Source organism: Mchenga conophoros, linkage group LG7 (assembly GCF_057382185.1).
Source record: "Mchenga conophoros isolate Kocher_MC1m ecotype Shallow Benthic linkage group LG7, M_conophoros_male_GT1.1, whole genome shotgun sequence".
In the NCBI taxonomy this organism is placed as follows: Eukaryota; Metazoa; Chordata; class Actinopteri; order Cichliformes; family Cichlidae; genus Mchenga; species Mchenga conophoros.
This window is the reverse complement of record NC_140532.1, coordinates 64,221,338-64,249,188: the sequence shown is the minus strand read 5'-3', so window position 1 is coordinate 64,249,188 and position 27,851 is coordinate 64,221,338. Positions and strand designations below refer to the sequence as shown.

The 27,851-nt window shown below is 41.2% G+C and overlaps 2 protein-coding genes across 4 annotated transcripts; both read left to right on the top strand.

Moving 5' to 3' along the window:
• The first annotated feature begins 445 nt into the window (after positions 1 to 445).
• On the top strand, positions 446 to 19,199 carry exoc3l1 (exocyst complex component 3-like 1). Of its 3 annotated transcripts, none has more exons than XM_085280763.1 (15): positions 446 to 730; positions 7,357 to 7,532; positions 8,412 to 8,631; positions 9,351 to 9,554; positions 10,073 to 10,272; positions 10,358 to 10,576; positions 10,703 to 10,773; positions 11,117 to 11,234; positions 11,414 to 11,539; positions 11,946 to 12,046; positions 12,726 to 12,842; positions 13,804 to 14,074; positions 14,235 to 14,390; positions 15,391 to 15,524; positions 16,720 to 19,199. In XM_085280763.1, exons 1-15 carry the CDS (start codon positions 688 to 690, stop codon positions 16,904 to 16,906), a joined length of 2,343 nt encoding a protein of 780 aa, XP_085136889.1. In that variant the 5' UTR covers positions 446 to 687; the 3' UTR covers positions 16,907 to 19,199. The 3 variants fall into 3 exon arrangements, with proteins under 3 accessions (XP_085136889.1, XP_085136888.1, XP_085136890.1); XM_085280762.1 differs by having other exon boundaries at positions 15,388 to 15,524; XM_085280764.1 differs by lacking the exons at positions 15,391 to 15,524; positions 16,720 to 19,199 and having other exon boundaries at positions 13,804 to 14,138; positions 14,235 to 14,369.
• A 131-nt stretch (positions 19,200 to 19,330) lies between these two features.
• prmt7 (protein arginine methyltransferase 7) lies at positions 19,331 to 27,747 on the top strand. Its single transcript, XM_085280765.1, has 17 exons — positions 19,331 to 20,187; positions 20,839 to 20,875; positions 21,028 to 21,177; positions 21,272 to 21,380; positions 21,618 to 21,730; positions 21,832 to 22,061; positions 22,138 to 22,318; positions 22,805 to 22,932; positions 23,193 to 23,331; positions 23,415 to 23,498; positions 23,591 to 23,638; positions 23,815 to 23,904; positions 24,196 to 24,357; positions 24,880 to 24,954; positions 25,583 to 25,743; positions 26,132 to 26,228; positions 27,232 to 27,747. The coding sequence occupies exons 1-17, from the start codon at positions 20,093 to 20,095 to the stop codon at positions 27,388 to 27,390; spliced, it is 2,058 nt and encodes a 685-aa protein (XP_085136891.1). The 5' UTR covers positions 19,331 to 20,092; the 3' UTR covers positions 27,391 to 27,747.
• The last annotated feature ends 104 nt before the right edge of the window (positions 27,748 to 27,851 follow it).

Below are 27,851 nucleotides of genomic sequence, written 5' to 3'. Positions count from 1 at the left end.
CTCCTCACCCTGAACTCCCTGAGTCGAGTTCTGTTCGACGTCACTTCCTTTTAAAGGGGAGTTTTTCCTCCCCACTATTGGCAAGTGCTGCTCACGGGGAATCTTCTAATTACTGGGGTTCTCTCTAACATCATGGGGTCTTTACCTTTAAAAAAGTAAAAAAGGTATGACGGACTGTTGTAAAAATGAAATTCAATTCCTCTAGTTGAAAGAAAACGCTAATAATCAACTATTTATTTGCAATTGTTTTGTTGGCTATAAAACTAGAAACAATCACCTCTAACAGCATTTACCATCTTCTGCACAGGCTCCTGAAAGCAGCACATCACCCTATACCCTCCCTTTCTCCCCCTCCCTCCCCTCTCTTTCCACCCTCAGGCATTATTCTCTTCCTTTAACTCCCCCTCCTTTCCTGCCGGCCTCTCAGCAGAGGATGTGTCTGGAGAGAGAGTGTATGTGTGTGAGAGAGAGGAAAAGAGGAAAGCCTTCAGTAGAATGGATATGTGCCTTCTCTCCTCCACCCTTTCTTCTCCTTCTCCTTCTTCTTCTGCTTCCTCCTCTCCTCTTCCTCATCAGTGTCTTCCTTCACTGTCTTCCATCAGATCTGCGCCCTGGGCACCTTCAGCACCGGCCCTCAGGGGAAAAGGAGACTCGTCGGGTGGATGGGCGGCTAAAAACTGAACTCCAATGTCAGCTGGGGATCAGAAGAATGGTGGTGACAAACCAGAAGGTAATGGGACACACACACACACACACACACACACACACACACACACACACACTGCTTGACTGTGGCCAACACCCACTTCTTCTAAAGCCTCTTAACAGCTAGAACCAAAACAAAGCTGTGCGTGAGGCTGCACTCTTACTTCTCTGTGAGAGAAATGAATGAACACACCAGAGGAGTTTGCCTCACACTGATGGATTGATTTGTAGTGACTGATGAAATATTGAAGAAGCCAGTGCTTGTGAGATACAGGATTCTCCCTGTGTCCAGTGTTTCTGCTGGGGGGCGAGAAAACTACAGACTCTCCAACTGTGTTTGGGTATAAAAGTTTAATTTTCTCATGACGCAATTTCAAACCTGTGAATGTTCAAATATCCATTTCACGAGGGCTTTAAAGATCTTGTATAACTGAAAGCTCCACTGCAGCTGCTGAAGTGACCGTGTGCTGTTGTGTTTAATGTCAGAAATCTCAGATATGCTGAGAACAATGACCCACAAATGTAGATGTATGCAGCCACCCGCTACATGAAGTCTACATTTTGGAGCTCTAAGTTAGCTCGGTTAGCAAGCTCCTGGCATAAACTGAATGAGTGCACAGACACAGATACCTGCTATTTAGTTATGTTATGCTAAGTAATATAAAAAACTGCAAAAAACACAAAATGCTAGATTGAACTAAAGCAAAAGCTTCTTGGACACACTGTGGGTCATATTCCTTGTCACATAATTCCATTAAAATGGTCCAAACAGCACAAACCTGGTTGAGAGTTCCAGCTCAGGAAATTAGAAGAGGTGAGGCCAACCTAACAGTATCCAGTCTGGTGAGTGATTTAAAAAGAAATCACTCACCATACAGTTGTTATTAAGGGGAAAGTGCCTCTTCAGATAGAGGATTGGAGTCGATGTGGATTGAAAACACTGTAGCTTCTGCATCAGCATGTTTTTGTTGTTTGTACCTTCTTGGTTTTCTTATCACACATATATGATAAGAAACAGCATCTTTAGTTGCAGCCATCTGAAAATGTCAGCTAAATTGATCTCACTCCTTTCCACTTATATTTGACTTTTAGACCAACTACTGAACATTAAGTAGCAGCTTTAAACTCATCAGGATCTTCTCATATAAAATCAGCAGTAAATCATTTTCTGCAATCTTTGCAAAATCGTTATGAATCAGGTCTGTCTAATCGCCGTCAGCAGTTAACGATCATATTGTCCATTGTGCTGCAGATCTGTAACCTTTCAACCTCCAGAGTGCCAGAAAGCCAGGCGACCCAGCGCAGCACATTGCTGTCTGCTGAGTCACTAACCAGTACATTATTCCATTAAGACCAATTATGTTGTGTAATTCCAATTGAGGCAGTCATGTGATTAACTGTGTTCTAGCTGACTCACAGATGAGATATGATATCCTGCTTACCTGACAGGCACAACACAAAGAGTCTGGGCTATAAAATAGTCCCTCCATTGGGACAGGGAGAATTGTTTGACTGCGCAGCACTTCCCATTCCCGAATTGTTGGGTAACTCGGGATATGCTGGAAGCTATGTACATTTTTAGGCATTGTCTCTTTTTACTATATACAAGGAAGACAAGAATCCTGATTCTTGTCACTTCACTGAAGTCTTGGAATCACCTGATCTTTCACCCAAGAGACAGGGGGTCATGTGTATGATGCCATTTTTAGACTCGATAGAAGAGATATATTTCACAGAGGATGATAAATGTGGCAGGAGGGAAAAAGGAAGACCTCAGACAAGCTTTGTGGAATTAGTGAAGGAGGACATGTAGAGGAGGATGTCAGGGACATTGTGAGATGCAGGCAGATGATCTGCTGTGGCCCGTTCAGTGTTGTATTTATGTCTTGATGCATGCTCAATCATCCAGTAAGGAAATCCGCCCCCCCAAAAAAGTTGATTCTGTTTATCTGGACGTAGCGTTTTGTGGGAGAAAAGTTTTGTCACTCATCTAAGTGACTTCTTCAGTCTCAGCTGACTGCAGGTTTCCCCAATCGAGGTGGCTCTTCTGTGTTGTGCCATCCGCTTCGCCAGAGATTGTTTGGGTTCCTCAATGTACAAATCCTGGCAATCCTCCTGGCACTTAACAGCGTACACTATGTTACTCTGTTTGTGTCGAGGGATTCGATCCTTGGGGTGGACCAATGGTCTTTGATCAGTGGTCATGGCAATTTGCCTATTAATGAAGAAACTGACCTCACAGCCCATTGTTCCTTCAGTGGTGCTGGTTTCAGTCATTGTGCAAATGTACTCGTTATAAAGTTTGGGAAACCTGCAGAGAGCTGAGACTGAAGAAGTCATTTGGATGAGTGACGAAACGTTTCTCCTACTGAAAACGTTACGTCCAGATGAACAGAGTCAACCTTTTGGGGGATGTTTTATCTATAATTTCTGAGGGTTGATATGAAGGTTTATCTGCAAAGTGTATTGACGATAACTATATTCTAGGAAAGTGTAAATAGGGGTTAGGTTTCTCTGTGTTGGTACTCAGTTTGTTAAATTGTATCTATTATTTATATTATTTCCTCTGTCTTCATTACATTTTGATTAATAAGGCTTTAAAGTCAAAGCTGTGTTAATGGTATAATAAGCGAAAGTTCACCAGCTCTCCAAAATAAAAATCTCATAAGTCTGTATTTTTCCTCACTGAATGTAATGTTCTGTGGTGGGTAGCTCAATACTGAACATTCAGAGAAAATTATGGGAGAATATTTGGGGGCAGCTTTGGGAGCCGTAACAAAATCAGAGTGTACTTTTCTTGTGCTGGTAAATGAGAACGCGATAAAAAAAAACATTAAGTGAGGCAATCCATAATCGCTCTTGACAGGCTGCTTCCCAGCTGGGAACAAATCTCATCACTGCACATTTCTGCACGAGCATTTCTCTGAAGCAGAGCTGCTGTGACAGAAATAATGACGCTGCCGAGGGAGTGAAACTTCTCTTCTAGCACATAATCGAGCCAATTCAAGCTCCTCTGTCATGGGAAAGGTTGTGACCAGCTTTCAAAACTTCCTTCAAATGATTTTAAACTGTGACATTTAGAATCACTCGTTCACTTGGAGCCCAGTTTGTCTAAATATGATCAAATACTGTTCCCTGTAGTAACGCAGCTAATCTCATGATGGTAATAGCCCTGAACTATAGTCACACCCAGTGAGTATAAGGCGTTTAACATGTTGTCTCTGCATTTCCGCTTGCACTTTAAAGTTTTCTTGCATGTTTTGTGTGTTTATTCCTCTGTAAGAAACACACAAACAAACACACAGTTCTTTTGCTGTAAAGAACCGCGGGATACCAGAAGTATCTTGAGTGTTGCAGGGGAAAGTGTTTTTAAGTCAAACAGAAACCTTTGACGGTACACAGCTGCCTCTGTTGGTCTGATCAATATTAAAATGAGGACGTGAGCTCTGGTTTTCTGGGGGACAAAATATACTGTTTGATCCACTGTTTGATCCACTGCAAGCACAAGAAAGTTATCAGAGGTAAAAAATAAATAAATAAATAAAATAAATGTTAAAATATGTCAGATTCCTTTTCCCTCAATCGATGAAGTTAAATGTTTATACAAGTTGAATATTTTAACTTTATGCTGTATTATTTGATTCTCAGCTGTTATATGGAATCAAGCATTTTCGTTTTGTTACTGAGTTTATTGGACTCTTTAGATGATGGGTCCACTGGATTGCTTTGCCAGGTGTGAAAACTGCAGTGAAGTCACTGAGTAAGTCGTTACTCACATGAATTAAATGTCTCACTCTCCCTTTTGTTGTGGTGCTAGCGTTACTGCGTAGGAGTGAAGTTGCCTTAAATGTTAAATATTGTTTTAATCAAACATTTTGTTTGAATCAAGAAGAAATAAAGTACATATTTTTTTGCCTTTCCACTGTGATCTCTATATTGTAGATGATTCAATATGGAAAACCTGAGGGAGTGATGTTTTTCACTTGAGTTTACGGTTGTACGGCTTGTGGCTCATGGACAGTTTCTGAATATGTTTTTTTACACTTAAAGGAAGGGAAGTATTTATGTACAAAGAAGAGCACCAGCTAGCATTATTTTTTCATATAGGTACTGTCCTTGAGCTAATTAATAAACTGTGTTAAAATATTACTATCAAACGGACTTATTACAATTTTTAAGGAAGGTGTAAAGAAAGGGAGGACAAGAGAGGTCCTTTTCGATCAGATGGAGAGCAGCTTTCACTTGGTCCCCCTTGTTGCTTCCCCCCTTGCTCTGCTGTGTGTCCGCTCCCCTTGACTGTGCTGACCTCCCATCTTTAATACCATGTGACCGAGCAGACTTTTATCATTTCCTTGATTTGGAAGGTGTGGGTAGGAAGCGGTGGCATGCGGTGAGTTTTGCAGTAAGGCGAACAGAGACTTGAGTAGTATCTGTCACGGTTAACTCTCAATATTAAAATATGAATGTTGTGTCATGATCCTGGTTTTTTGACCCTGCCCGTTGGCTTTTGGAATTTTTTTAGTTGCGGACTTTTTAATCCTTTATTTAATGCCCCTCTTTGTATCCCTCTTTGTACACTCTTGACCTTTGACTTTAGTGTGGTGTATGGGTAGCAGTTAGTATTTTACTTAGAGATCAGATTATACAGGGTTTTCCTTTGTTTTTTCTTAGCGTTCCCATTAGTGACTAGTTTGTATATTAGTGTCATTGTTTGGATGTTTGTTACTTCCTGTTTTATTTTGCTAGTCTCTTATCTCATGTGCATTTTGTTTAGTTTTATTTCCCCTTGTCTCATTAGATTCTGTTTTCCAACTCCATCATGTCATGTGGAGTGTTGGCAAACCAGCTGGTTAAATTAAATACTGTCAGACATTCTCATAGATACTTATTTAAAAGCACTGTTGACACTGCACCTAGTCAACTTGCCTATTTTATGGTCAGAGCTGCCTTCCCCTCTCTACCGTCGTCACAGCTTTTCTTGCTAATGTAAGAAGTTATTAACAACTTTTTTACTCTACATGACTCATGCTGGCCAAGGTGGTTAGCAAGACCAAACTCATCACTGATGCTAAATCACTAAAGCTCATTTAGTTGCTATTGCTAGCTGTGTTTCCATATGTAGTGCATGTCATAGCTGATCTCAGAGCAGTGAAGGCTGAGCCAGATTGTTTCACACACTCCCGTCCCGTCAGCGAAAAACCAGAGTTTATCCACCAGAAAAAAAGCTGCTGTCTTCCACTTGCCCAGCTCCTGCATTGTTAATGGGAGATGAGCACAAAATTAGCACAAATAGATGAGAAGCTTTAAGATCAAAGTGAAAGGAAAAATCACTGTTTTTCAATTTGCATCTATTTTTAGATTTGATGAGGAAAGCACTGCTTGCCTTGCTTGCCCTGACAGGATAACAGTGGTAGGAAGTAATATTTATTCAAAAATAAAAGTTTGCAAAAGAAAAACAATAATTGTAAATACTTAAAAAACACAGAATTAAATGTTAAAATTACTTGCACTGTATGCATAGATTTATTGCCGTTGTATCAATCAAGCATTACCGAGTGAAAGTCATGTCAATGCAGCAACACACCCGACGTGTTGTTTCTTAGCTTTGTTATTCCAACATAGAGGTAAAAAATAAAACAGAATCTCAGTGGCTGAACTGAGATGGAAATAAACAAATGTAGAACATCTTATTATAATAAAACATACATAATAGTTTAACTAACATCCATAATTTACTACTGCAAAGCTAGAACTTCTCTGACATGTCTAATGCAGTATAAGTTGGCGCGTGCAGATTAAAACAGATCAACATAATATAATAAACGGTGAACTTAAACCTTTGTTTGTGTTTTCTTGTCCTCTTAGAGAAATGTGCAACGACAACTCAGAACAAAATTATTCCCTGTGATGAAACATTTCTGATAGTGGTCATTTCCAGGATTATAATGCCCCCCACTGATAGGACATAAGGGCTCAATGCTTTGATGAGGATGAAAATGATATGAGAAAATGAAAATGAGATTCACTAAACACCTAAGGGAGATTTTGGAACATCAAAATACCAAATGAGGGGATATGTTTTGGAAGAGTGGTGTTCCTGTGGAGTCCTGAGACTTTGAGCTTTGAAGCTGTTCTAGTGACACAGGATGGCTCAGCAGCTTACTAACACGGCTCAGAGTCTTTTATATATAAAAATAAAATGTAATTTTTATTCTTTACATTTTACCCAAACATGAACTTAGAACTTAGTATTTTTAATATATCTTGTGCTAGAAGCAAGTAGTGGATAAAACACGCCTCTTTGCGGTGTGTGTGACACTGACTGTATATAAAAGATGTTTGTAGCTTTGAGGGCTGAAGTTAATTAAACCTGCATTCTATCTAATGGCCAACAGGGGGTGTTTCAAACACAACAGACTGGAACAGAACAGAAAGGCCAGGAGGAATCAACCTGCTGCTCACTTCCTCTATGACTTCAGTAAAAGAGTTTATCGTCTCAGTCACAAGTTTCAACACTGTGATGTTCATGGTGTAAATTACAGCTTGAAAAGACAATAAAACAGAGTATGCTTAAGGGCAGGCCTGCCTCTTTATGGGCGAGTTGCTTCACTATATCTCCCTGCCTGATATTTTCTTCTCTTTGTCTCTCAGACATGGTGCCACAGCCTGAGGTGTGGCCTGAGGTGGAGAGGGCAGAGTGTTTGGCCCGCGGCGCTGCCCTGAAGTGGGCGTCGGGTGTTTTCTGTCGGCCTGAACATCTGGAGCGACTCAGTCAATACAGGAAGAGAGAAAGTCAGAGGACAGCGTCCGTTCACACCAGACTGAAGGTGACAACACAGTCCACAAGTACGCATCAATGCACAATAATGGAGCAGTAGTTTAAAGCAGTTTAAATTATCCCAATAAGGCACATAAAAGAAACCTAATCTACTCTTCCTTATTTTCTGTTGCATACAGTGCTGCAAAAAATATTTGCCCCCTTCTTGATTTCTTTCTTTTTTTCTTATTCGTCACACTTAAATGTTTCAGGTCATCAAATAAGTTGTAATTATAGTTATAACCCAGTTCAACAGAAAATGTGTTTTTAAAGTAATGATTTTATTTACTGAGGTGAAAAAAGCTATCCAAAGCTACCTGCCCCTCTTCTTAAATCATGAATTAACTTTGATTTTTTATCTTGGAAAGCTGAGTTCAAGTTCCGTTGCCACACCCTGGACTGATTACCACCAGACCATCATTCTGCAATCTAAAGAGACAAGTGAGAAACAAAGTCACTGATGTCTATTAGTCTGGAAAAGAAAGATATTTCTAAGACTTTGGGACTCCACTGAATCATTATCAACACCACTTGGAACAGTGGTGTTGATAATTACCCTAAAAGTTCGTCGATGACTCATCCACGAGGTCACAAAAGAACCCAGAACAACATCAAAGACCTGCAGGCCTCACTTGTCTCGGTAGAGGTCAGAGTTCATGATTCTTCAGTAAGAGACGAGGAAAAAAATGGCATCCACAGAAAAGTTCCAAGGAGAAAACCACTGCTGACCAAAAATCACGAAAACCTTCAGGAGGGTTTTTAGTCCCGTTACATCCAATCACAAGAAAGATGGCATGTAGGGAGGTGGAAGGACAGAGGAAAAGTTTTGCTGTTTTTCCGTTTTTTGTAAATAGACCTAACATTAACACTGCAATCCCTTTCTTTCCAGTCCATGGTCCAGTCGTACCTGGAGGGAGTGGGCTGGGGTCTGGAGCAGCTCCGCGAGGCCCGGACTGAGCTGAGGGAAGTGTCACGTGATTTGAAGAAAGCTGGACTGGAGTCTGATCAAAACACAGAGGGGGGAAGATCTCTGGAGAGACTGAGAGAGGTGTCTGCAAACCACAGTCAGCTCCTCACTGCCGTTAGCAACCTGCCACGACTTTACTCCGGTGAGAAGCAGCTGTGTGGATGAAAGTAGGATCCCATGACGAAAGTGACTAACGTAGATGTCCCTGTCATCACGCTTTGCATACATACATGCATACATTTGCCTTAATCCTGTTATATGATGAGCAGATTATTATAACTGGTTTTAATTTGACATGAAAGGACTTTAAATCTAGAGATGACATCATTTTACACAGTTTTATGCTGGAACAGGATTTCAGGACAACTATTTGAAAGCTGACACTAACACCATAAAACATTTACATTGATGCATTTTGGCAAATTTACTGTGACTTTGTTTGTTTCTGTGTGTTTTTGATTTGAAAACATATAAAAAAGGTGTCCCACTGCTCTAATGTGTATTTTAAGGATACTGAGTTTTCCATGCTGACGCCTTAAAAGCTTTAAAAGTGTGTGAATATGACATTTACGCTATTGCTGGTTGGAAAATCCCCTTATTTTTCTGCCTGATATTCAGAGGTATGTCTGCGTGCCTAAAAGAGGTGTTCTGATTGGCTGCCCTTTGCAGCCATGTTTAAATGGCAGGTGGGTGGGGCTTCTGATGTCACCGTCAGCTATGATGACCGTATTACGGGATATCCACTCATAATGACTTCATACAGAAACTATAGCGCAGTGTAAACCTTTTCATGTTTAATAATTCTTTTGGTAATTCTTATAGTTCCATGTAAACCACCTCCACATACTCTCTATTGCCCAGTGCGTAGCATGGTGATGGAGACAGAGCGCCTGGTGGAGTCCCGGCGGCTGTTGGAGGCCCATGCCAAGCTGATGGATCTGGAGTACTTGCAGGATGATATTCTATGGCAGCTCAACAAGGCCGCAGGAGGTGCACTCAGCACTGAAGACCAGGAAGTGGTGGCCAAATATTTCTCTGGAGTCCGGCACCTGGTCGATGCACTGGGTGAGGAACTCATTAAGATATGGGAAAATCTGTTCAAGCTCAACCATCATTTTTTGTTAAAGTTCCTCTCCTAGCAGCCTAACAACACATCACTGTTAATCAGATTTACATGTTTCTGTAAAAAAAAAAAAGACCATTCATTCATATAAGTTGCTTAAAGTTGTTGAGACATGGTTTTAAATAACTGACCTTCAGGCATTTGCAGCTGTAGCAACCAGTTTTGTTCTGGAAAGAAACCTTTAAAAAATCTTTATTGATAAAAGAAAACAAATGATAACATTCAGCGATATTTAGTATGCACCCAGGATATGCAATAAGCTTTACAGTTGACTTTTCTAAAGCAAGAATACATCAAAGAAGCGTGTAGAAAAAGCAGTGTCATGGAAAGAGTGCCATTGGGTATTAGCAGCTTTAATAAAATCTTTAATCCCAGCTTCTGTGGTCCTGATGATGAAAGCACAAAGTCTACTGGTTGAAACCTGATATCTTCATACTCCACATTCATCCTGGCGCTGCAGGGAAGGAGCTGTGGGCGGTGGTGAGCAGTGCTCTGGCTCTGGCCCGACAAAACCCCACGCCGTTTGTATCCGCTGTGAGGATTGTGGAGCGGGAGGAGGCGCTGGACCAAACTCTGCTGGAGGAGAGGGGAGGCGGCGGAGGCAACAGCAGGCCCCTACCCCCTGGACGACCTCGCTGCTGGAGAGCGTGCTTCTTCAAGGTCAGCGGCACCTGATACAAACACTGTTACCAAGTTTCTGCTTTTGAATATACAAATGTATGTCTCAGTTCACTCATACTCCCAGGTACTAGAGGAGGCGGTGGCGGCGCGGTTTCGCAGTGTTTCCTATCTGCACACACGTGGTCCGGGTCTGGCAGGTCACCTCTCTGCACTGCAGCACGGCATCATGGCCGACCTGGCCACCGTACGCCACCTGCTGGAGCACTGCGTCCCGCAACAATACAAGCTGACTGGAGCCTACTTGAGGGCCAGCCACCGCTGTTTACATGCCCACCTGACACAGGTCGGTGAAATGAACAATGCCACCTCATCATGAATACTACAGATCTGTCTTCTTCTGTCCAGGTCAGTGTTTTTTTAAACACCGACCACCATCACTGTCTACATGTAAGTGATATTTGTGGCCTAGGTTAGCAGCTGGGACCTGGAGAGCGGTGAAATCTTCGCTGTGCTCAACTGGGTGCTGCACATCTACAACAGGTGAGGCTCGTGATCAGAATCTGTATTTTATCCTTTCTCTGTTACCATAAAGTTTTTTAGAGTTTTTCAGGATATTTCTAAGCAGCAGTTTGGAAGATTTTAATCTTGAGCTAATCACAAGATTGGAAGAAAGAAGAAACAAGAGATACAAAACTTTTCTTTCAAATCTCTGTTTTGTTATTACTGTGAAGTTATGGACTTTTATTAGCATGAAACGCCACCCTGAACTCTGCAAACCCACGTTCAGCCATTAATGTCACAAGAAGCCGCGAGTTCATTAATACTTCATTACAATGACTATTAAAGCCACTAAAATCTGAACGTGGCAGTCTTGTTTTGGCAGCCCGGACATGATGGGTCATCCTGAGCTGGTGACGGAGATGGAAAGAGAAGAGCTGAGGCCTCTAATCTCCACAGAGGGACTCGAGCAGCTGCAGAGCAAATACGTGCAGAGTGTTCGGGTGAGCACTGGATACAGTCTGCATATACAGAAGACAGATGTTTTATATATTGAAACTGTCTGTGTTGTTGCATTAAGTACACATAGTCTGTGTGTGTGTGTGTGTGTGTGTGTGTGTGTGTGTGTGTGTGTGTGTGTGTGTGTGTGTGTGTGTGTGTGTGTGTGTCATTGCTGCTGTAGAAGAGTGTATCTGAATGGATGCACAAAGCTCTGCAGGTGGAGCTGCAGGACTGGCAGAGGGACCAGGAGCCAGATACAGACCATGAGGGCTTCTACCAAACAAGCCTGCCCACAATCATCACACAGGTAACCAGTGCTATAAAAACATCAGATAAATACAATCACAGATCCATGACGTGGAGCAAATTTTACACATTTGAAAGTTTCTTTAATAAACCTTTAAATGAGCATCTCACAATCCTCGCATGCAGCATGACTGTGGATTCTGTCCTGGTTTTGGAGCTGGATAATGTAATCACGTGATAATGTAATCACAATGATGATCTTCATCCCTGTCCACACCCTGCAGATTCTGTATGTAATGAAATTATGTGCTTCTTGGAAATGCACTGGCAGAAACAAAGATCTCACATTCTCTGCTATTAAACTTAGTTCAAGTTCCCCACTGAATGTAGAGTTGGTGTGGACTTCTCGGAGTGTTTTATATAACTATGCTGTGTATTTTGTGTGGATTTGTGTGTCACGGTGGTAGATGCTGGAGGAGAACGCCCGGGTGGCTCTGATGATCGGCGAGTCCCTGCGAGATCAGACTATACAGATGGGACTGTATGAGATGGAGAACCTCCTGAACAGGTGTGTGCGCATGGACGTTGTGTGTCTGTGCTCCTGAACATACTGCACCCAGCTTTTGCTTAGTATTTGCTCTTTAGACCAGGTTACACTGTTTGTAGACTTCAAGTCAGATCAAGTTTTATCATTTCCTTATTGCTGCTTTGTACACTCACCAGTCATTTCAGTAGATGCTCCTGTTTAACTGCTTATTAACAAACAATCACGAAAACAACTCAGTGGATTTAGACATACAAACATGGTCAAGGCGACCTGCTAAGGTTCAAACTGCTCTGAGACTTTCAGTCACATCAAACATCCATCTCTAGGGTTTAAAGAAAATGGTCCAAAAAGAGAAAATGTCCCAGTTTCTCTAGAAGAGAATGCCTCAAAGTCAAAGCAGAATAGCCAGTGTGGTAGAAGGTTCAGGTTAATGACTCCACTTAACAGAGGTGAGGCCTAGCAAGCATGGATCAGCTCATGCCACCTCTGTCAGGATACCTTTCAGTCAGCATGGATATGCCCCTAAATCCAGTATCCAGCTGGATTCATTAGTCTGTTGGGGTTGACTCTTTTTTTGGAGCATGCCTCTAGTGGGAAGTTAGAAGAACTACAGTTTATGCTCTCCCTGCTGCATTTTTCAGCTCCGGAGGTTTCCTTTTGCAATAATTTTGTGAATCATTACATCTACTTTAACCTCCAGGTTTCGTGAAGCTCTGGTGGAATTCGGAAAGGAGCATCGCAGGGATCTGAGCAACAGCAAAAATAAGTTCTACCTCCACTATCTGCTGGCCTCCATCAGCAACTGCATCATCCTCAAGTAAGTTTGTAGTGGAAGATCAGTGCAGGTGTGGAAGTAAGTAGTCACCACACACAGGAGCTTCTGATTGATAAATGCTCCAGGACGTGCACACTCTCAGTGCTCTCATGTTGAATCGATCCATCATTTGATGGTGTGGGGTCACTTATTATTTCTTAATATCACTTTGAAAAAACTTAAATAGAAATGGAAGAATTCCACTGGGAAGTTCTGAAGCAAAGACATCCCAGTGCCTCTACATGCAGTAGTGGTTCCTTTGCATATTTTTAGACTTTGGACATAATCCCGATGCACAGGTTGAGTCCTGATCTTTATTATGAGTTTAGCTATAAGTCACACAACAGTTAGCCATTAATAATTAACTGTCGTAATGTAATTTTCTGCACACTGGCTTGGCTCTAAAGCCATGACAAAAGAGGAAGATACAGGGTGAAGGCCACTAAATACTAATTTATCTTGGTATCAAATTAAAAATAGACAAAGAAAAACCTAACTGTGAGGTGAGAATCATCAGTAATGATGACGTGTGTATCTGGACATGTTGAGTGGCACAAAGCAAAGATCTGTGTGAAAGAAAAGCCGCTGATGGTCTGAGGAAGGGTGGAGTTTAATTGAGGAAACACTCCAGTTGAGCTGATGTTCTGCTCCACCCATCGGCATGGAAACGTTATAAGCAAGCAAGCAGACCATCACAACATGAGGGTGTATGTCATGTGAGACACAGTGAATAGCTGCGCCTGTGAAACGGTATTTGCTCTAAATGTGATTAATTTCAGGAGCCTCGAAGCACCGCCTTTCAGTTTTCCAGAGAATCTGAGTGTCCTAAAAACAGCTTGTTTAGTGCCGTATGAGACAGCTGTAGTGACCTGCCAGATCGGTGCAGTGAACAGTTAGATCGATTTGAGGAGCAAAGATGTGTGTGGTCTCAGAGAGGATTAATCGTTGTTCACTGTCGGTGCAGGAAGTCCACGGAGAGCCTGCAGCAGCAGCAGTCGTCCCAGTCGGCAGGCCAGTTCACTCGCACTCCTCCTAACCCTCTGGCAGCTCTGGACCGGGCGGTGCGGCGGGCGTGCCGGCTTGTCATGGATCAGCTCTTGCTGGATTTGAAGCCTTTCCTCCCAGGCCTGCTCACCCGACCCTGGCTGGCTCAGGGAGACCCGACCCCCAAACTTTGCCGCGTCCTGGAGCGTCACCTGGAGCTGTACTTGCGCGTTCGGCCTCCCTGCCGGCAGGTATCAGATTCAGAGAGCGGTTTAGAAATGTACTGTGTGTGTCGAGGGTAAAGGTGGTCTAAAGGTACAGAACCTAATAACCGAAGAAAGTGTAAATAACCTCCAAAGACAGGAATAAGTCTCATAGTGCATATTTATTTTATACATTCTGTGTGTACAGCGTCTGCAGGAAGAGGCCCAGTGGCTGATGGTGGTGGAGTACGTCAGGGCTCTGATGCAGAAGAGGCTGGTGTGTCGTAGTGGCGAGGAGAGGAGGCAGCTCGCTCAGCAGATGCTTCAGGACGACCAGCTGTTCAGAGAAATCTTCCACAGCCTGGTGGGTATAAAGTACTATTACACAATATTATTACACATGATTCAGAAAACTGTACCAGGTTATGTAACACTGAACAATATCAGTATGTTAAGGTTGAGACTTTGTAGAAATATGAGTACTACATTACTCATACTACAATAAAATGTATTTTATTTAGGCCCGTGCTGGTCAATATTCAATTAATTTAACAGATTAACAAAATACACATGACATGTAACATTATAAAATGAACAAGGACATAAAAATGAAATGAAATGGAACAAAATCAAGTGATAGTTTGAAATAAAAATGAAATAATTAAAATAAGATTAACATAAAAAAAGAGACCAAATCAAAGGATGTAAAAGTAGAAAAGTAATCATGTGAATCATGAAATTACAAATGCATAATTAGATAAACATTGACGTACAATTTAACTAATTTTTGAACATTTAAACAATATATGATGAATTTTTTTTTTAAATTGAATAATCTAAAGTATAATAAAACTAAAATATGACATAACATAAAGAAATTGAGAAAAAAATGGAAAAATGTAGAAATAAAAATATATAAATGAAACGAACAAAGTTAAAAAAAGATGAAACGTGGGATTATAGCTTTATGAAATAAACACATTTTTAAAGCTATATTGTGAAATAGAAACGTAATATGAATTACTGCATGACAAAATTAAATACTTCTAATACTTTTATTGTTAACTACAAATTAATTAATAAATTCATTGGTAGAACAATTATTTTTAAAGAAGTGGTCAAATAAGTTTCTTTGATAATAACACGCTGAGTAGAAAAATCATACATAAGTATTTTATTTACTGATTTATTTATTTAACATTGAGCACTTTGGGGTATTCGTATACATATAGTTTGCCGTTGTACTGCATGAGAATCGTGTTTTCGTCTGCTGCGATGTCTTAACTGAATAATTTCCACAGAATATTCATACCTGTCCGTGCTCGATCACTCAAAGCCACACGTGCATCGATCTGTCTCAGCAGGAAGGTGAAGGGTCAGCACCTGAAGTGAACCCTTTGGCCTTACTCCCTGTCCTGGCTGAATTCATCCGCCTCAAAGACCCCAACATGCTCACACTGGAGGTGTCTGGACTTGCAGCCAAATATCCTGACATCAGGTAATCAGCACCTCCTCCACCCTAACTGCTGCTCATTCTGTAAGCTTGATGTGTAAAACAAATACTGCCAGTGTTGTTCAGAAGAAAGTTGTATTGTAGACGTCATACGTCAGCTTTCAGAAACACCGTCTTTAATAAAGCTGCCACAGCCCTGATTGTCTTTGGTTGTTCAGTGAGTGAAGAAACAACAAACAACAGAACAAATTCTTCCAAAGTGAGCAGACAAAACGGGACGTTTCAAGAAGTCTTTGGGTTGTTTCTGAGGTTTAATTCATCTCATAATCAGTCAGTCAGCACGTTTCAAAGGAGAAAAGCCTTTTTTATGATTGCACGCACCACAGGAGTAGGAAAATAACTTACCTGAACAAAGCTGCAAAACGAAAAACCCAGACTGAACAGAGCCATAACACGAACTCGCTGCCTGCTGACCAATCAGGCCTCTAGAAATTAGCATCACCGTTGGTGGAAGATCTCTCAGACCTCTGTGAGATGACAGCAGGAGGGTTTAAAGTTCTTTAAGCACATCTAAAGTCTTTAATCTTTTTTATTCTTTCTCACCACACAGGTTTGCACACGGACAAAGCCTGACATTTAGTTTTTATACTTAGTCTATACTCACTTTCAGGCTCTGAGACATGAGGCATGATATTAAACAAGGCATAAAGTGTGACATTTATGGAAAAAAGAGTATAATAAGGTGATGTGAATTAAATAAAAATTTGATTTTAGATAAAATGAAATGGTCTGAATTAAAGTAACGCTGTCAGGTGAAAAGGTGAGAAAAATCAATGCGAAATAAATAAACTCATATATAAAACAGAATGATCAAAAGCATAAACATTGTAGAAGGAAAAGCTAAAATCAAGTGACATTGTGAAAGAAAAGGTATCATCAAAGCGATGCCATACGATTTAAAATGATCTGGCTGCAACTCAGGAAGTAGAGCAGGTCATCTGCTAATCGCAAGGTTTGCGGGTCGATCCCTGCCCAAGCCAAATATCCTTGAGCAGGATACTTACCCCAAGCATCCATCGGAGCATGAATGTGTGTGAATGTTACATAGAAAGCACTTACATAGACCTAAGAGCTTGTGTGAATGAGGTGAGTTGTGTAAGGTGCTTTGAGTGCTGTGTAAGAACCAGTCCATTTCCTTTGGTGAATAATGTAGAAAAAGATTTTGTGTTTGTTCTCTCAGTGAGGAGCACGTGTCCGTGCTGCTGGAAATCCGAGGCGACGTCTCTCGGGACATCAAAGGGGCTGTACTGGATTTGCTGGAGCAGAGCGCTCCCCCTCTTCCCGTCGGATACCGACCCATCTTCACTGACATCCTGGTGCCTCCCTCCACCATGGCCTTCTGCCTGCCAACTGCCAAGTGTGCATAGCTGCAGGGGTTTCGTGTAAAAAGCAGGGAGCTCCTAAATAAACACTTAGAAACAGTGCTGAGCAGAGTCTCCAGCTCTCCTTATTTATTCAAGATCTCGGTGATGCACATGAATTTATTTCTCCTCCAGCTTACCAGGGGTTTGAGGTGGCGACTTGCTGGTCCAGGTCTAATATCAGCTGCGAGGCAGGGGTTGTTTTGTTTGCCTTAAGTCTTCTATACTTCCAGAAGTCGCTGTCAGAGTTTTCTGCAGTTTATACAACAGAGTTAACAGGACGTGGATGATTTTTAAAGTCCGGTAACAGGACTATTGTGCACTTCATACACTCTCTGTAGCCCCATTTGGATGGAATTTATTTCTCTTTGGCAGGTTGGGTGATTTTATTATCAGTCCACACCATATATGACTTATTTTTCTCTGGGGATTATATTATGATCAAAGTGAAAAAGTATTCAGCTTCAGGTAAGTAACCTGTTCTCTGAACTCTGTTTTCCACTTTCTCAAACTGTCACATTAACAGCGACCAGACGCCCTGTAGTTCTGTTATTTCTAAGCAAATGATAGAAGATAAATAAATGTGTTCATCTATTAACATTTATTTGTTTTTTATATTTTTCCTACCTGAATGTTCGTGTCCATTACAATGAGAGCGAATTACTAAAGGTAAAGAAATACAAACAGAGAAACTGAGCGACTGGGTAAAGCAAGAAGAAATCCTGAGATTAAAGTCATACAATTCTGAGAAACACACATGTATGATTTGTGGGGAAAAAATAATATCAACACAAGAAAGAAAAGGAAAACAGAATTTTTATGATGGGAAAAACATCTAATTTAACAATTTCCAAGTAAAATGTAGGTAAAATTTATATCTTTCAATTTGTTTAAATATCTTTAAAAGGAAATGTTAGAACACAAGCAACAGCTTTCCAGTCATTAAGAGAAACAACAAACTACGTTTCAAAAGGAGTTTAAATACTGTGATTTTCCCTTAACCTTCAATAGTCTCGATACGCTGTCATATTTTCACAGACTTTAAAAAGCTGTTGATGTTATTCGTGTCCAAATGGGACTTTTGGTTCAGGTTTAAAGTGACAAACAGCACAAACAGGCCTGCACGCTGCCTTCGTTCTTCTTCATTACCCACCATGTTACTGGTTAAACGTTATTTCTGCTTCCTGTCACTTTAAAGAGTCAGCGCTGAGCATTGCTTTGACCTGCATGAGTAAAATCTCACATCAGCATAAACGTTTCTATGTGAAACAAACAATCTGCCTGGATAAACTGCACCAAAGTTTTTTGATCATTTCTTTGTGAGAAAACATTTTTAAGACTCAAATTGCTGCATATTAGATATCTTTATATAAACTAAAAACTTCCTACTGAAAAAAAGACACTTTTAAACTTTTTTTGTGGAGATTTTCTTCTGATTTGAGGGAAGACAGAGGTTATGGGACAGATTTATGATATTGGTGGGCTTCAAACATAAAAATGCTTTGAGTTGAATTTAAATAAAATTGGCTGTGCAGCATGCGTATACACATTAATGCAGCGTGGGTGTTTGGCAGGGTTTGCTCCCCGCTGAGTCAAAGTTACTATGGTAAAATAGATAAAAGGTGTAGTAGAAATTCAGATAAAGCATAACTCTTATGTAATGTATATTGAAAACCAAAGCTTTCAAAATGAAAGAAAAAGACATGAAATAAAGAAATGATCATATAGAAAGTGGCATTATGAAAGAAAAGTGACAAAAAAATAAAAGATGAGAATGAAATTAAACTGAAAATAAGAAATATTAAATACGTGGTTGGATTATTAATAAAAATGAGACACTGATGAATCATTAAATATATAAGTGACATCAAATATAAAAATATGACATGAAACAATGGCATTATGCATTGAAATGTTAAAATTAAGGTGACATAAAAATGGATGATAAATTAGGAAAGTGCATACATTAAAAAAAAGAACAAATGAAAGTGTGTATAAGTTATAGTTTATTATTTAAAGATGAACGTGGTTTCTCTTTGAGATTTCCCAGCTGTGAACATCCCACCAGAGCAGCTGCTCTGTAATCACTCTGAAACTGTGTTTTCATTTCAAGCTTGCTGTTTGTACCAAATGTTGTTTATCTCATTTTTTTAGAAAGTATTTATTGTATTTATGTAACAAAGTCAACTGTTGTCTTTTGTTTGGTGTTTTGTTATTGGTTTTACATTTCTGGTTCAAAGCCTCTAAAGAGCATAAAGTCTGTTCCATAAGTGTTTTAATAAAGTCTTTATCAAGTAAACTTTGTATTTCTATTATTAAAAGCATAAGGCACATATTAAGTATGAAATCACTATCAATCAGCAGATGCAGTGTTATTTATTTATTATGTTCTTTACTTGGCATAAAGTATTTATTTATATCTTGAACTACTGCACTGTAAATGTGTTTGACTTTTATATATTTTGCTAGAGTGTCCTTTATCTTTCTTGCCTCTTAATTCTTCTTTACGGTGTGTGAGAGAAACAGCATTTCATTTTTGCTGGATGTCCTGTACACGCAGCAAACTGACAGTAAAAATCTTTGAATCTCGAGAGAATGATGAAACGTTATTTTGATAATGAAAGCAAGATTTAGGTGTGAATTTTAATTTTATTCATTCAGGTTTTTTTTATTTGCAAAGGCTGTTTCTAGTAACTAATATAGTCACTTTTGAAATCATTTATATTTTTATTTTATGAATTATTATACTGTTTCTTCTTAATATTTTTTTAGCTGTTTAAATTCCTGCTGTCTACTATTTACAGTCTGTTTGGAGCACCCACACTTTCGTTGTACACGTACAATTTCTATTCTTTTCTATTCTGTTTTTTTCTTCTCATGTTTTTCTAATATTTTTATTGTCATTTTTATTTTCGTAATTTAGCTTTTCACAAGGCCGATTATCTTTTATAAATGTATTTAATAACCAACTCCTAAATTACAACTTCAATAACGACACAAATACCAAAAAAGAAAATATCAACGACGCAAAGCGTCACGTGACTCCGCCTACGTGACGTCACGTGGCAAGATGGCGGCTTCCTTTGGAGAAACGCTGCTGCTGTGATCGTGTTTACTTGCCTACTTGTAGAGAATATTCAGGTGAAACCAGCCGTCATTCAACCGCAGAGGGGTCCGAGTGTCGTGGCGGAGATGAAGACCTTCTGCGGGAGAGCCAACCCGACCACCGGGGCTTTAGACTGGGTGGAGGAGAGCGAGGAGTACGACTACCACCAGGAGATAGCCAGGTATGCTCAGGGCGTCCAGTGACCACAGATGTGGTTTACAGATGTCTTGCGTACCCTGAAAACAAAGATCCTTAGAAACACTGAAGATATTCGCCACTCTGTGATCCTGTATGGAAGTTCAGTAATGCCGGCAAAAGAAATTGTAACGTTTGTCATGAAAATTCTCAACTTAAACGTGTAAAAATGCACAATAAAGATAAGAATATGAGATATAAAAGCACAGATAATGATATGGAAACAAACTACAGATACAGTCTCACTCTACACTGCTGCTGATCAATAAAAGGTTTTGAAAAATCAACGTTAACTGAAGTGAAAAATATCATGGAAAAAATGGCCTAAAAAATGAGAATTGTAAAATAAAATTTAAAAAAAATTATATGTTTGTCTTTCTAAATCCAAATGTAAACAGAACATGAACATATTTTTTAAATTGTACATTCATTTTCTTATTTATCTTTTTCTTAACTTTCCTCTGTTTTAATTAAGCTCCTTTGACTGACTTTGTTATGGCACATGTTCTTTGTTGGTTATGTTTTCAAAAATGATGATTTTATACGTTTAAACTGCATTAGTGACCAATTTTTATCTTTTTCTTCTTTAATCAGTTTTTTAAAATTTACAATGATCCTTCATCGGTTTATCTTTCAGGTCCTCCTATGCAGACATGCTGCACGATCACGACAGGGTAAGACCTGGAGAAAAAGTCCCTCAGAACTCTCAGAAGTGCTTTTATTATTACTAATAATAAACCCAAATAGATGGATAACACATATAACAAGTGTCGTGTTTGACAGAAGAAATAAAAGAACAACACCGCTAACATGTCTTCCACTGCAGAATAAGAAATACTATGAGGGCATCCGGGCTGCTGTAGCCAGAGTGAAGGCTCGCAGCGAGAGGGTCATCGTGCTGGACATCGGCACCGGAACTGGCCTCCTGTCGATGATGGCCATCACGGCCGGGGCTGACTTCTGTTACGCCGTGGAGGTGAACATCACTGATCGCTCTCCTTCAGCATGGATTCATTTCCCCCTTGTGGTGTTTTAATATCAGTTAATAACTTTGTGATGCTTCCCTGCAGGTTTTTAAGCCGATGGCCGAGGCGGCGCAGTGCATCGTGGAGAAGAACGGCTTCTCCGACAAAATCAAGATTATTAACAAACACTCCACAGACGTCACTGTGGGACCAGGTCAGACACGGCAGTACTGCATCAGGCTGTGTGTTAATGAATCTCAACTTCACAGCTCACCCTAAATCAATTAAATCTTCTGTCCATATATTAACTTACTAACATCACTCTTTTCTCCCAAACTGTAACGATTCACTCCAAGCACAAAACCAAACAAGCAGAGGACATTTAAAAAAACAGCATTCATTACTTACACAGCAGTGCATCTGTTTTCATAACCAGAACCCTGTTTTCCAGATGGAGACATGCAGGTGAAGGCCAACGTCCTGATCACAGAGCTGTTCGATACTGAGCTGATCGGTGAAGGAGCTCTGCCCAGCTACGAGCACGCCCACCAAAACCTGATGCAGGTGTGTGCTGTCACACTTTTCCTGCATTCGTCAGCAGCTTCCTCACAGCTGAAGGTTTGGACTGTTTCCGGTAGTTTTACTTTCCTTTTGCTGCCCCGCAGGAGCGCTGCGAGGCCGTCCCTCACCGGGCCACCGTCTACGCCCAGCTGGTAGAGTCGGAGCTTCTGTGGAGCTGGGCTCAGCTGCAGCCAGTTGAGGTGGAGGGGGCCAGGCTGGTCCCTCCGCCCGCAGTGGGCCGGTGTGCCGGAGCTCACGCGGTGTGTGACATCCAGCTGAGCCAGGTGTCTCCTGCCAGCTTCACCCCGCTGGGTCCCGTCTGCACCATGTTCACGTAAGAAAGGAGACACTTGCTCGTATGCATCTGCAGTTATTCACATCCCTCTCTGACTGTCATCCTTTCCTTTCAGCGTGGATTTTAGCAAACCTGTAAGCAGCGCCTTCCAGGCCCACTCCTCCCAGTTTGTGGCTCAGTCAAGCGGCCGGGCTCAGGCGGTTTTGTCCTGGTGGGACCTGGACATGGACCCCACTGGGTCCATAGTGTGCACCATGGCACCCAGCTGGACTTACCAAGAGCCAAAGATGGCCCCGGTGAGTTACTGCTCTGCTTGTGTTTAAGCAGCCAGTAGCATCAGACTACAGCAAGCTCTTTAACAGCTCAGGCAGCAGTGCCACAAATATTCTTAAATATCAGAGGGAACAACACTTCAGTGCACTCACTTTATATTCAGTGAAGATGCCAGCAAAAATCTGTGACATGATTCTTTGTGGTGTGTGCAGCATGGAGAAACAGTAGGAAAATGTGCCTGGCAGTCTTCATCTTTGCATGGATTTTGTACATAATAATGAAACTGCAGTAAAATCCACAACTGACAGGATAAAGAAGCCAGAACTGATATTTTTTAAAGCTAAAATATATGAAGGTATTTTCTTAGCTTTGCATAAACAGCTGAGGTTTGACTCACTGCGTTTAGTATGAGATAAGATAAACCTTCATTAGTCCCACACGTGGGACATTTTTTTTGGTCACGGCAAAAAGTAAGTCGATAAATCATCGGTCACTGTCGTGTCTTTCAGTGGCGCGACCACTGGATGCAGAGCGTGTACTTCCTGCCTGTGGAGAGCCAGGTGACAGAAGGAGAGGAGCTGAGCCTGATGGTCTGCCACGATGACTACAGTCTGTGGTACAGCCTGCAGCCTCGCAGGTACAGTTTGCTCAGACGCATGTATACGCTTTGAACAATTTATTTAAGAGACTTCTGTCTGCAGCTCAACAAGAAGACATCAGTGCGATTGTTCTCACTGAATATGAGTGAAAAGATTCATGTGAAAAGCTGCACCCTATGATTCAGCGGATGGTAGAACCACGTTTAACAGCAATAACTTGAATTATCAGACATTACTCACAAACATGTCCTCCTGGTTGGGAATTGTCACAAACTGGTCTGAATGTCGATCGTTTCAGCCAGCGGGGCTCACAGACTGAGGCTCCTCCCTCTCGGCCATGTTGCACCTGCCAGGCTCACCTGGTTTGGACTCGGCCGCGTTTCGGCGAACTTAACGACAGACGGCGTACGGAGAGCTACGTCAGCGCTCTGCGCAGCGTAAGTGGAGGCATCGAGGCCGCCTGTGTAAATTCATATATTCTCAAATACGACTGCGGTTTAACGAGCTGGGTGAACTTCAGGTGCTGAGAGAGGACAGCGTGTGTCTCAGCGTCAGTGACGGGAGTCTGCTTCCTGTGTTCGCTCACATGCTCGGAGCCAAGAAGGTACGCCGCTTTCACCTCACAGATACTGTCGCTCCGTGACATCGTCAGCGTCACGCCTGTTTTCACTTCCCTGTGTTTCCTTTTCTACTCAGGTGTTCGGTTTGGAGAACTCCCAAATGTCTAAACAGGTTATTGATGAGGTAATCATTCAGATCATTCTCAGCGGTGATGCTTTGAAATGTTTCAGGCACTGTATGATTTTTATTCTTGTTTCATTTTGGTAAAAAGATGATAAAATGGTTTCATATAACCAAAACTGTGTCTTATCCTGCTTGTTACGTCCTGTATATCAACATGAAAGCATCTTTCTCTGCAGGTTTTGGAAGCCAACTCCATGAAAGGACGTGTTGAGCTGCTGGAGATCAGGCCGGAGCAGCTGACCAGTAATGATGTAGGAGGAGAACAGGTACCGTCGTCTTCCCGATGCAACCAGGAAGCATCTGAATGCAACACATTTAGACTCCTTTAAAAGGATGTACCTCAAAGCAGGATTAAAGGGTTGACAAGTTTAAAGTCTTGTGTTTTCTGTGTTGACCTGGCTAAATCACTGTGGTAACACATAACCTGGTCCAGTCCAGTCAAACTGGGAGCATCTATTAATCTGTTATGACAGAGAGGATTTTACGTCAGGAGTCCCACCCACATGAGTGCTAAGGAAACTGAAATGTGTGAGGTGATGTTGGCCTCTCCTGTGCAGATCTCCGTCCTGATGGGTGAACCGTACTTCAGCACCAGCCTCCTGCCGTGGCACTCCCTGTTCTTCTGGTACTGTCGCACCGCCCTGGCAGGTCTTCTGCGACCCGACGCCAGCATCCTGCCCCGCTCTGCCTCCCTTCACATGGTGGCTGTGGAGTTCCAGGTGAGGCCGTTATGATTGTTGTTATCATCTGTATACAGGGCGATCAAACGTTCCCAGAATGGGACCCATAAACCAAAAAATCTTCTCTTTGTGGAAATCAGCTTACACTTGTTTCTGCGATGATCCTTCAGACTTTACACTTTAACCAATCAAATAAATACTTAATCAATCTATCAGATGTTGGCTGCTTATGTGAATTCAGGTCATATTCAGTGGTTAATACTTATTAGTTTTAAGCATGAAGACTGTTCACAGATGAAGGTGCTGTTAAATGTTTCATCCAAATGGCAACAAACAAGTTGCTATTTTGTTTGTTTGTTTTTGTTTTGTTCACACCAGTGAGTGAAGGTGTTAAATACTCTGATCATTTTCTGCATCTCCATCTTTCAGTTCTACATGCTGTGAGATTCCTCTCACGTGGAGGGGAATGACTGTGATTTGAGATTCAGTTATTTTAGACGTATATCCAATTATTTAACCAAAAAAATAAACGCGTTGTTTCTGTCTTTGTCCGCCTGGTAGGATTTGTGGAGGATAAGAGCGCCGTGTGGAACCTGCGAGGGCTTCGATGTCACGCCCATGGATGAAATGGTCCAGGTAAAATGAGATGATTTCACTGGATGTTAAATGAGGTTTTGAATGAGTTATTTCTATTTTAACGGTAACACTGTAACATTTGGATCAGTAAAAAGCATTATCTTAAAAACTCATTAGAGATGATCTGTAGTCGTTTTTATTGAACTTTACCGTCAGGGTGCTCTGTGCTACTTCTATTTTGTGAGTTCTATTAGCTTTTGGGATTGAAGGTGTCAGGAATAAGACAAATACTCAAACAGAGACACCTCTAAATACTAGTTTGACCCTGAGAGAGGACTTTGATGTGCACAAGCTTGCTGAATCATTTCAAACTGCTGAACTTCAGCCTTCAAAAACTGAACAGAAAACATAATGAAAGCAAAGCAGTTAGTGACTAATGAGTGATTTGGGAGATTTCAATGCAGAATCAACAGTACAGTAAAATATTGTGTCATCTGCATATAAATGTACATACCAATTTGTGACGATGAAATAATGTAATAAAAATATATTACAAAAAGAAGTGGATCTACAAATGAGCCGTGTGAAACACCTTTAATTAATTTTTGGTATAAATTCGAAGCTCATTGACTCCTGCTGATCACAACTGTAACTATCTGTGTCCAAATAAATCCTTATGTCCCCTCAGCGCTCTCTGGATTTCCGCGAGTCCCGTGAGGCGGAGCCACACCCCCTGTGGGAGTATCCTTGTCGGGCTCTCACCCAGTCCACCGCCACCATGACCTTTGACTTCACACAGTGCCTCCCTCAGCAGCCAATCAGCAGCCAGGGCTTGCTGTCTTTCATTAGGTACAGTTACTTTAATCAGTGCCAGAACTAATTTGAGACATACATGTCAGTCTAATATGTCAGTTTTCTATCATTGTGGCTGTTGTGTTATTTGTCTTTTGTTTTCTGTAGTTTGTTTTGTCTCTTCTCTTTCTCCTGAGTCCCAAATGGTTGAAGCAGCAACTCCCTGAGCCTGGTTCTTCCTGTCAAAAGGGAGTTTTTCCTTCCCACCATCCAAATACTTGCTCGCGGGGGACGTCTGATTTTCGGGGTTTTCTCTCACCCCGTAGAGCTCCTTTTATTGTTGTGTTTTGATGCTGTTAAAATACTACTGTGAGGTTTGACGTTCATCTTCTGCTTCATAGAGTTGAGTCAGTAGCATATTTTCTATGTTAAACATGCTTTTCAGGGAAGGTCGTTGCCATGGTGTTGCATTGTGGATGGAGTACCACCTGACAGATGACATCACTGTCAGCGCAGGTCTCAACGGACCAATCAATGAGCAGGTATCTGCCTCAGTTTAGAGCTTCATTTCGTTACTAAATGACTCTTTCTTTAGGCAAGGCAAGTTTATTTGTATAGCACAATTCAACAACAAGGTGATTCAAAGTGCTTTACAGAGACATTAGAAACAAAAACAAATAAAAAGCACGATTTAAAATTGATTAAAACAAGCAAACAAACTGACTCTGGGAACTGATAAAAGACCGGATCCAGATGACCTGAGGGATCTGGAAGGTTCATACTGGGTCAGGAGGTCATTGATGTATTTTGGTCCTAAACCATTCAGAGCTTTATAGACCAGCATCAGAACTTTAAAGTCTGTCCTCTGACGGACAGGCAGCCAGTGTAAAGACCTCAGAGCTGGACTGATGTGGTCCACTTTTTTGGTCTTAGTGAGGACTCGAGCAGCAGAGTTCTGAATGAGCTAACACTTAATTGCTAACACAGTGTTGAAAGAGCCGCCACCACAGGGTGAGAGGAGAGGTACACCCTGGACAGGCTGCAGGACTAACACAGAGAGACAAACAACCATTTACACTCACGTTCATACTTATGGTTAATTTAGAATCACCACTAACTGCATGTCTTTGGGCTGTGGGAGGAACCACAGGGAGAACCTCTTATCCAGGCATTCGCCAGCACTACCAACAGATGTGTAGTTGTTATACAATTTTAGTCTTCTTTTGTAGTTGCAGCAGTTTAGAGGGAGACCGGGTGTCTGCACCCTCTTAACCCTCATCGGCTGCTTGTCAGTACTCCTGGTTGTTTCTAATGTCAACAGATTTTACCTGCTATTATTTGGTAGGGCTGTTTTGTTTCAATGAGAAGAACAGTGATTATGAGTGCATATACAATACTGTAAATGAAAAACAATTAAAGCAAAATAAGTTTAAAGAATCACTAAAGATTACTAAAAGTGGTCCTCGGTGGAGCGTTTCACTGGGAGTGTGAAGTTTGGGGACACAGTGGACTTGTTGGGTTTTACAGCAGATGTTTCTCCTGCAGGGCGACTGCGAGTGGAGTCGACACAGGAAGCAGGGAGTGTACTTCTTCGGGTCGCCGTGGGAGATCTCAGGTGACGGCAGGGCCGCGGTGTCCTACAGCTTCACCTTTGAACCCAGTTTAGGAGACATTAGGATGGACTTCAGTGTCACATCTCAGTGACGTCGAGCAATCACCGACTGAACAGCTCACTTTTTGCCAAACCTGACATTTAACATGTTTTGTTCTGACTGAATCTCCATGATTAACCATAATTCAGAGTGTGGAACATGAGAAGCTTAGTGAGGATGTCACCAGTTCTATTTTTTACTTTGAGATGATACAGCTGCGGGATATTTTGTATCAGCTGGACATTAAAAGTCTGTTTGAAGTCGTTTTTTTAATTCTCATTACAATAAAGGTTTGTACACAAAAACTTAGCTGTCAGTCAGCAGGTTACAGTCTAGTAAAGCCAAATGTTGTTTTGAGAGACTATTTATTTGATATTCAGGAAATTGTTTATAAAGTTGTTTTTTTAAATTGGCGTCAAGAGTTTTTGTGAAAGAAGTCATATTCTAAAACGAGTGTTTAAAGCTGCTGTTAAAGCAAGGGATTACATTTAGATCCTGGGCCACCTGCAGTCA